The sequence below is a fragment of the Zingiber officinale genome, chromosome 10B, assembly GCF_018446385.1.
Source record: "Zingiber officinale cultivar Zhangliang chromosome 10B, Zo_v1.1, whole genome shotgun sequence".
In the NCBI taxonomy this organism is placed as follows: domain Eukaryota; kingdom Viridiplantae; phylum Streptophyta; class Magnoliopsida; order Zingiberales; family Zingiberaceae; genus Zingiber; species Zingiber officinale.
In genome coordinates this window covers 1,024,661-1,035,134 of record NC_056005.1, presented here as the reverse complement: position 1 = coordinate 1,035,134, position 10,474 = coordinate 1,024,661, and the positions used below count along the sequence as shown (strand labels likewise).

General features: G+C 38.7%; 1 protein-coding gene across 1 annotated transcript; it reads right to left on the bottom strand.

The window, feature by feature from the left end:
* Positions 1–8,818: 8,818 nt before the first annotated feature.
* Positions 8,819–9,905, bottom strand: LOC122029804 (polygalacturonase-like). The gene is made up of 2 exons (XM_042588935.1): positions 9,630–9,905; positions 8,819–9,259 (listed from the first exon to the last, which is right to left on the bottom strand). Exons 1-2 carry the CDS (start codon positions 9,700–9,702, stop codon positions 9,006–9,008), a joined length of 327 nt encoding a protein of 108 aa, XP_042444869.1. The 5' UTR covers positions 9,703–9,905; the 3' UTR covers positions 8,819–9,005.
* Between the last annotated feature and the right edge of the window lie 569 nt (positions 9,906–10,474).

Genomic DNA, 10,474 nt, shown 5'->3' with positions numbered 1-10,474 from the left:
ATGGATTTCACATTCAGGTCAAATCCGTAATCTGTCAAAAATTTCGGATACAAAATTAATTTAGAATATTTTCTGATGGATCGTAAAGTTACGGGAGATAGCGATCATCATTTTTTTTTTTTTTTCAAAAATCGAGAATATGCAATGAAAAGAAAATACAAAAAATTTAAACACTAATATAAGTAATTTTTATTTGGTTTGAATCTTTCGACGACTCTTATTCCAAGACTCGTATTCGTCGAATATTTTTATTAGACAATCACTATCAATTTGAAAATAGGTTACAAAAGATTTAGTACAAAAACTGAAATACAAATGTTACCGATAAATAGAAAAGAAATTTGAACTTTGGAGCAACCGTTCGGTGTCGCGGGAGTCTTTTCAGAGCAGCGTGTAAAAATGAAAATTGTAGCAATTGTTGTTCTAAAGTTGCTGGTCGAAAGCCTTTATATAGGCTCATTCCGGGCTTCTGGAATCCCTCCAGGTACTTGGACCATTGTTGACGTGGCGGTCTCTCGTTGAAACTTCATCCGCGAAGTTTATCTACTTTCGGGCGCCCGGGCCCCCTCCAGGCGCATGGACCGTTGACGTGGGTTCAATCAGTCGTCGTGTTCCAACTCAGATTTTGGATATTTTTTCTGATTCGGGCGCCTGGACCAACTCCGGCGCAATTTCCTTGAAACAGATTCGCCCCACCTATGACTATACTTCGAGACTTTCTCGGGTCGTCTGTTTCCCAGGATACAACGGCTAACGACGATTCTCATCAACCACTGGTGGTCACGACAAACTGAGTGGTACCCGACTATTATCACGGGCACTCCGTCGGGTAAGAGTTGCATGACTGAGAAAGAAGAAACGTAGGTAGAGAGCTTCTGCTGCTTTTCTGTGTATGTCCTTTTACCTGTGATCATATACTCCTTATATAAGAGCTCAGATCAACGACAACGTTAATGATCGATTAATGATCATTACTTGCCGAGCTATGAAACGCCCATTTTGATTCTGCACTAATCTTACTTTAATGCATCCGTTACATAAGCAACAAAAAGATTTATTTGGCAAAATATTAGTTGTTTCATCTAGGCAAATTTTACCCTGACCGGTCCAACATTTAGCGCGCACAAGTCATGCCCGCACACGAGTCAACATAGTTCAATGCAATCCTGACCTTGAATCTCCAGTCAGCATAGGTTGGGTGTCCTTTACACTGATCGCTAACAACGACATCAAGCTCATTCCTCGTGATGATCTTGCAACTAACTCTCGATTTAACCCTTTAGTTAGCGGATCTACTAGGTTATTATTTGACTTTACATAGTCAACAGTGATAACTCCGGTTAAGAGTAGTTGTCTAATGATATTATGTCTACGACGTATATACCTAGACTTACCATTATACAGATGGCTCTGTGCCCGACCAATTACTGATAGACTATCGCAATGTATGCAAATTATCGACATCGATTTTGGCCATCTTGGAATATCTTCTAAGAATTACCGTAGCCATTTAGCCTCTTCACCACATTTGTCAACAGCTACAAACTCAGATTTCATCGTGTATTTGGTTATTACGATTTGCTTAGAAAATTTTCAGGAAATGACTACATCTCCTAGAATGAATACATATCCACTCGTAGACTTTGAGTCTTTTATATCGGATATCCAATTCGCATCGTTGTATCCTTCGATCATAACAAAATATCTTGTATAGTATAGTCCATATTCATGAGTATACCTTAGGTACCTCAGTACTCTTGTTATTCCTTTCCAATGCTCAACACCGGGATTACTCATGTATCTACTCAGTTTACTTATTCCATAGGCCAAGTCTGGTCGTGTACAACTCATTAGGTATATCAGACTTCCAATCACTCGAGAGTACTCTATCTGAGATATACTTTCACCTTACTTTTTTGATAGATGTTGACTCGTATCTATCGGCATTCGTGCCAACGCAGTATCATCCTTGGTGAATTTCTCAAGAATCTTGTCCACGTAATGAGACCGACTAAGGATAAGTCTTTCTGTTGTTTTAAGAATTTTGACTTCTAGAATCACATCAACTAGGTCCATGTCTTTCATGTCAAATCTTGAGTTCAGAATATCTTTAATGGATTTGATTATCTTATCATTACTCTCAATGATAAGTATGTCATCTATATATAGACACAAGATGATGTAGTCATTCTCTGTGACTTTCATGTAGGCACATTTATCATATCCATTAATTTTGAATCCACATTCCTTCATGGTATTATCAAATTTCTCATCTCACTGCTTTGGTGCTTATTTCAAGCCATATAATGACTTCACCAATCTACAAACCTTATTTTTCTGTCTTGACACAGAAAATCCCTCAGGTTGCTCCATGTAGATTTCCTCTTCTAAATCCCTGTTTAGAAAGATCATCTTTACATCCATCTGATGTATTTTAAGATTTCATAGAGCGGCAATAGCCAACAATATTCTAATGGAAGTTATTCTCGACACTGAAGAATATGTATCAAAGTAATCGAGACATTCTCGTTGTCGGTATCCTTTGATTAACAACCTGACATTATACTTATCAATTGTGTCATCTGACTTTATTTTCTTCTTGATGATCCACTTGTAACCTAGTGGTTTACTTCCTGGAGGAAGATCTACAAGTTCTTAAGTGTGATTTTATAAGAAAGATTTTATCTTAGATGTAATTGTCTCTCTCTAGTGAGGTCTATCAGAAGAGCTTACAACTTCTGAGTAACTTTAGAGTTCACTTTCCAACATGAAAGTGATAAAATCCGATATGTAGGATTTTTCTACCTGAGCTCTTTTGATCCGTCCAAGCTTAATCTCAACTGGTTCATCATCATCTTCTTCACCTTATGTTTCATATGCCTATTTTGAGGAGCTAGCATCCTCTTGAGTCTTATACAAAAACACACGTTCGACGAACAAGGCATTTCTCGATTCTATTATCGAGTTCTGATGTATCTCCGGTATTTGTGACTCGTACACAAAAAATTTATATACATTGTTATTATGCGCATATTCAATAAATATATAATCAACAGGCTTTGGTCCTATCTTAATCCTTTTCGGATCAGGCACCAATACTTTGGCAAGACACCCCCATATTCGTAAATATTTGTAGGACTGTTGTATTCCATTCCATAACTCATAAGGGATCTTATCTATTTTCTTTTGAGGCACCTTATTTAAAAGGAAATTCACTATTAGCATAGCTTCCCCCCACATGAACTCTGGCAATCCATAGTTCAATAGAAGAGCATTCATTATTTCCTTTAGAGTTTGATTCTATCACTCAGCAACTCCATTTTGCTGATGAGTATAAGGAGTTGTTGTTTTATGTCTGATCCCATATTTAACACACAACTCAGTGAATGGTGATATGTATTCACCGTCTCAGTCATTTCGAACTACCTTAATCTTTTTATTAAGTTGCTTTTCAACCTCATTTTTATAGAGAGCAAATTTCTCTATAGCTTCATCCTTACTTTTAAGAAGATACGTATAACAATATTTTGTATTATCATCTACAAAAGTGATGAAATATTTATTACGACAACGTGTTGGTGTACCTTTTAGGTCGCACACGTCAGTTAGATTAAGTCAAGTGGTTCATTACTTCTTTCAATATGTTGAAAGGACGACCTTATCATTTTCGCTTAAACACAAATCTCACACTTGTGTTTTGGGTCAAGGTGGAATGTAAGTATGCTTTGCATGTTTATTAATCTATGCAACACATCGTAGTTAACATGTCATAGTCTACCATGCCATAAACACAAAGACTCAAATATATAAGTAGAAGAGCATTCATTTTTATTTATCTTAGGCCTAATGGTCATTACATTGAGCTTGAATAGCTCATCAAATACATAGCCTCTCTTGACAAACATTACATTCTTAGACAATACAACTATGTCTGACTCAAAAATAATGTGAAAGTCATGCTTGCTTAACAGTGATTCAGACACTAGATTCTTCCGAATCTCCATAATATATAACACATTGTTCAGAGTTAGGTCCTTGCCCAAGGTCATCTTCAACACCACTTTTCCTTGGTCCATAATGTCCAAGGTTGCTGAGTTCTCCATGAACAGTTTGTCTCCAGTGATTTCTTTAAAGTTGCGGAGTAGCTCCTTGTTGCAGCACACATGTCTGGTGGCTCCAATATCGATCCACCATTGCCATGAGTTTGAACCAACTAGGTTCAGTTCTGAGATCATTATGCAGAGGTCGCCCATTTCTGGTCTCTCGTTTAGGTTTGTCTCTTGCTTCTTCTTCAACTTTCTGTACTTCGAAGATTTATGGCCGACTCGGTCATAGTTGAAACACTTCTCAGAAAATTTCTTTTTGCTGATGCCTCTTCTGGGTCCCATCTTGGAAGACTTGGAGTTCTTCCATTTCGAGTTTTGATCGTGCTCAATCACGTTGGCTTTCACAGTAGCTTGAGAGAGCAGTTTCCTCTATGAACTATTGTTATTTTCTTCAATGCGAAGTCTAATAATAAGTTCCTCCACATTCATCTCCTTCCGCTTATACTTCAGGTAGTTCTTTAAGTTCTTCCAGCCAGGAGATAGTTTCTCAATGATAGCAGTCAACTGGAAGGTATCACTCAGAACCATCCCTTCTGAGTGGATCTCATGCAAGATCACCTAAAGCTCTTGGACTTGGCTCATCACCGTCTTAGAGTCAACCATCTTGTAGTCCAGGAATTGGCCCATGATGAAATTCTTGGCCCTGTATCCTCCGTCTTGTATTTCTTGTCTAGGGACTCTCATAGCTCCTTAGTCATTCTCTTCATGCTATACACAACGTACAGTGAGTTGACAAGACAGTTGAGGATGTAGTTTCAACAAAAGAACTCAGAAAGAGACTATGCCTCCACTACACTAATGGTCTGCGCATCAGCATCCTCAGCTCGCTTGGGAGGGTCATCGGTCAAGAATCGGGCTAGATTGAGCGTAGTCAAGTAGAAGAGCATCTTCTGCTGCCATCTCTTGAAGTTCAGTAACTTCTCTGGCTTTTCCCCATGATTGATTAACACAGTTCCAATCAGAGCGGAGGGGGCCTTCATGTGTTGAGTTTGTTGCACTTCAACATTCTGTTCTGTGGTCATCTCAATAGAAGCGATTCTGTTTCAAGTTTGTTGGAGAAGCAATCTGCTTCCGAAGATTTATGAGGTATTAGTTGAATTTAAATTACATCGAATTAAATTCACTTATATGTTGAAATATCAAGAACTAATAATCTCAGGCTACCAGCAGGGTCTGATTTATGCTAATTGTTGAGTGCAGACCGAACTACGAGTCCTAGTAGCAAAGTCCAAGCGGACTGAAGGGTCGGGCGGGCAAGCAGTAGACTGGCCGACCGGGAAGTAAGGTCAAACAAGTTCGACCGAACAGAGCAGACAGGCCGAGCGATAGGCCGGTTCGGCGAGCAGACAGACCGAGTGAGAGGTCAGTCGGGCGAGCAGATAGGTCGAGCGAGAGGTTGGTCATGTGAAGCAGACATGCCGAGTGAGAGGCCGATCGGGCGAACAGACAGGCCGATCGAGAGGCCGGTCTAGTGAAGCAGATAGGCCGAGTGAGAGGCTGGTCGGGCGAATAGGTAGGTCGAACGCGAGGCCGATTGAGAGAAGCATACAAGCCGAGTGAGGGGCCGATTGGGCGAAGTAGACAGGTTATCGACAGAGCAAATGAAGAGGCTGAGCGAAATTTCGTTGAGCGAAGGATTCAGAAGGGCGGGCGATGAACCGAGGCCTGTGAGAGTCGCAGTTTCCTTGAAACAGATTCGCCCCACATCTGGCTGTGTTTCGAGACTTCCTCGGCTCATCTGTTTCCTAGGATACAACGGCTAACCGTGATTCCCACCAAGCATTGGTGGTCACGGCGAGCTGAGTGGTACTCGACTGCTATCACGGGCACTCTGCCTAGCAGGAGTTGCACAACAAAGAAAAAGGGAATGTAGGTGGAGAGCTTGTGCTGCATTTTTGTGTGTGTGTCCTTTTACCTATGATCATATGCTCCTTATATAGGAGCTCAGATCAATGACAACGTTAATGATCGATTAATGATTATTACTCGTCGAGCTGGGAAACACCAACAACATTTCACTCGGCCGTTTTGATTTGGCATTAATCTTACTTTAATGCATCCGTTACACAAGCAGCAAAAAGATTTATGTGGTAAAATATTGGTTGTTCCACTTGGACAAATTTTATCCCAATTGGTGCTCTATTCGGCGCGCAGGTCGTGTCCGCACACGAGTCAACATAATTTAGTGCAATCCAGGCCCTGGATTTGCACTCACCCTACGCACCCACGTATGAGAGAGAGCCTCTCGTCATGCATTTGCTCACATTATCAATGTTTGTGAATCAATATAAACTAACCAACATGCCATGAAACTCTCAATGTGGGACTAAAGTCTCATTCATAATAGAGTCTCTTACCACTTCTACTTATTCTCCATTCACATCACTTATATCCAACATGTTGTTTATCATGTTAAATTTTTATCCCTATTTAAGCTAGTCTTAATTACCCAGCAGGGTAAAGTATTATTTTTGGATGTGCCAACTAATTTAGAACTTCCCCCTGAATTGTTGAATTTAGGTTTAGGTTTTACGTTTGTGTCGATTTATTTTATAGTTATAATAAACTTGATTGTAACTTGAATTTAAATTAATTTTGTAGTTTATTTATTTAAATTTAGTTTTTCGATTTGAGTTTGATTTGTTTTATTTTATTTTACATTTTAGGTTTAGGTTTAAATTAATAGGTTTAGTTGAATTTAGTTTTAGATAATGAATTTTATTTTTTGGTATATAAAATTGATTGAGTCATATTTGCATGGTTAGGCAGAACAGAAGAGGATAATAGTAGTAATTAGATTTTGTCTCCCCAAGACCAAGATCTAGTCAAAGTCTCAGCTTAGATTTTCTAAATTGACCTAAGTTGGACCGACGCTTACAGTTCCCTCAACCAAGAACGCACCCTCACTGAATCTCTCCTCCAGCTACTTACCTCCACTCACCAACTGTAGACTTCAGGTCCCTTGATCCACCAGGACTTCCTGTCAGATTTCAACCAATCTGGACTTCCTCCTGTCAGATCTCAACTGATTTGAACTTCGTGCCGACTATCAACCTAGTTGAACTTCCTGCCAAATCTCAAATAATCTAAACTTCGTGCTAGATATCAATCTAGCTGAACTTCCGCCTGGTGTTCTGATCTTTTATTCTCATCATGTCCTGCACACTTAGTAAAGAGTTTAGACAAATAACATATCTAACTTTAACCTATTTGTCATATATCAAAACTTGATTATCAGTGTAACCTGCACCAATATTTTCGGAGTTTCGAATATTTTTTTTATTATTTTTAGTAATTTTTTTTTAAAAAATATTTAAGATGTTTTTGAAATTTTTTTTATGAGTTGAAAGTTTATCTATTTAACTATAGTAAAAAAATGATTACACTAAAAAAAATGTTGCTTGTGGGATAAAGGGCAATAGGGAAAAATGATGCCATATAAAGGGAAATACAAAGCAGTGTTCAGAGAAAAGAATAAAGGGATAAGCGATTAACTTTTTGTATATTTGTCTCCAAGGACAGTATAATATATAATGTATATGAAGTATTTGGTCAATTGATTGATTCATAAAAAAATAGAATTATTCGAACAATTATTGAATCCTAATACTAATTTGATTTAATTTGGTTATACTGGTTATATTAAAATATAACGATTCTCTTTTACCCTCCCCCTATAATAGGAGATCTTTATGAGTACGAAAGATTGGATTAGCTATAAGATATGTTGCTCCAATAATATTGCATCAAATTTTTGGTGTATTATTTGATGTAAGATGAAGTTTAGAAATAAGCAATTTAAGTCAAATAATTTCATATGTTTAATTGACTATAGTTTTATATTCAACCTTAGCGCTTGAATGAGATACCGTATGTTACTTTTTTGAATTCCATGAGATATGATTTCGTTATAGAAATATTGTATATCCACTTCTAGATTATTTGTCTTCAAGAGAGTCTACTGAATTTGCATCGCAAGCTATAAGTATGTAAATCTCAACGTGATTGACGATATAAAAAAAAGACGATAAAATAATACCTATGAGATAGTGAAATATTCTTTTTATATTATCTCAATTTTACTCAGTTGGAACATGTATAAATTGACAAAGACAATTTAATGCAAATGTAATATCAACTTGTGATAATTACATATTGTAAGACTCCAATAATACTTCAATAAATCAATGGATTAAACAAAATAGAAGAGGATGAAGTGTAGAGTTATTTATAGCAATTAGTATCATATCCCACTTTCTCATTCATGCTCCTTCCCCTACCCTCTACCTCGCAAGCAACCTTTTTCTTTTTTAACCACTCCTCACAGTTTATCCTCAAGCTACATGAAGGAAAGTAAATTATGGAGTCCATTTATAGCTGACTGTCAAGTGATGAGGAGATGAAATTTTTTATTTTCCGAAGATATATATCTATCAAATTTTAATTTTTATCTCATTATAATAAATCTATCATCACCTCATCAACCGTTTAAAATTTATCTATTTATTTAAGTTTCTATTTAGTTGCTTTAAGATTATCTTTTATTATTATTATTGAATGAAATTTCATTTTTAGGAAAAATTTAGACACTGATTTCCTATCGTTTGTCGATTGCTTTTCTCTAGAATTCCTTTTTAATTTCAGCCATAGAATAATGTTATTATGTCCGACGTCAGGTTGAAATCAACTTGTGAGCAGAAGAATTTTAATCCTTTGGTTCTGGAGACGAGATGACTCGACAAATTAGAGTAGCTAATTTACCATTACATAGAAATCTTTTGTACAAATAATGTTTACAAAGAAGCTGTTCTCATAGCGGCTTCTTCTTCTCCTCGCTACACTAAAAATGGTCTCCTTTTTTTTTTTTTTGACGAACTCTGAAGGACTGTTGATTTCTTCTTATGGCGTGAAGAGCTTGTTGCCGCATTTGCATCGCCATGCCTCAGGGTAGTACTCGAGCGGCATGGCCCGGCCGGGCTGGATGGCGACGTGCACCGTCACGCAGGGGCGGCAGCGGCCGCAGCGAGCCCTGCAGTTCGGCGGCCATGAGCCGGGCCCGATGAGTAATCTCCGACGAGCCTCCGAGATTAGCTCCCTGTTCCAAACCCGCACCGGCTCTCCCTCTTCCTCAAGGATTCCAGCTAAAGCGACACCTGCACATCAAGACCGGGAACATCAACAGCGAGTGCATGAGCAAGAACAGTCGACGGCGAGAAAAAGTCCTCCTTTTTCCCCTTTTGAGCGACATGGTAATGGTCGTAGTAATCATTTCTCCCTTCGGGCAGAGAACTGGATTCTTTAGTAGAAACCATGGACCACAAGTAGGAAAGATCAGAAAAACAAGTGGCAGAAGGCACTCAAAAGCAAGAAAAGGAGAGATTTTTAGTACGAACTAGAACGCAAGTTTGGATTTTTAAGCTGAATAACTCGTTAAAGTAGGCAGCAAGAGAGCCCAAAAAAGTATAGGTAAGGTAACTCAAAAAAGCCAGAGACAGAGCAAAAATGGGATCTCATTACTCTCACCGAGGGCGGCAGCCAGGACGAGGAAGGCTAAGACGGTGGAGAGGCGGCGGTGCCGGTGCTGTAGTGTGTCCATTGCCTCTCTTACAGACAGCGCAGAGGCGGGGGCGGCGAAGCAGACCGAGGAGCAGAGATGGTGGAGGGGGAGAAGTCCTGCAGTGAGAAGGCGAAGGGTTGTGTTGTGTGTAATAGGACACGCTTACTGCCTGAGAAAGATGCAGCGTGGGCGTGGATCATGGAAATTAAGGTTTTTTTGTTGAATTAAAAATATGTTTTTCCCCCCTTTCTCAAACTATCTCATTGTGGGACCGAATTAGATGGCAGAGGGCTACGTTCCTACGAAGAATAGACCTCAAAAAGGAAGATTCAAATCATTCTGTCCTCTTTGAATCCAATGCCATTTCTCCTCTCAATTTGAATAGAAGTCCGTGCTTATACACACAAACACAGTCGTTGGTGTTCTTTGAACTTGAATAAGTTGAATAGGTCATGGAATGCCCCTAGTTTATGCTTTCTTTTGTGTGTAAAACTCCAATCGATCCACTAATGCTGTCTGTCCTCTTTGGAGCTCTTTCCTCAAGTCGTTTGATAGGACACGACGAGCGGTGTCGACGCAAATAATTGTGTTCCAACCATTGCTTACAATTTTTTACCGAGGAAGAAAAAGAAAACTTACCTACCGGCTACCATTGCAGTCTAATTGGAAGCCAGGAGGCGATCACGGCATCGATGGCAGACCATGTTTATAGTACAGGATCCTAAAACTCCATTTTTTAATTTATTTATTGATCGACACTTGCTTAATGAATCACATTCTACTTCAGTTTCAGTTTAAAAAAGATGATCTT

Coding starts and splice junctions, on each gene's coding strand:
- LOC122029804 (XM_042588935.1), bottom strand. CDS start 9,702: ATGGACACACTACAGCACCGGCACCGCCGCCTCTCCACCGTCTTAGCC. Junction 9,260..9,629: donor CGTCCTGGCTGCCGCCCTCG/GTGAGAGTAATG, acceptor CTTGATGTGCAG/GTGTCGCTTTAGCTGGAATC.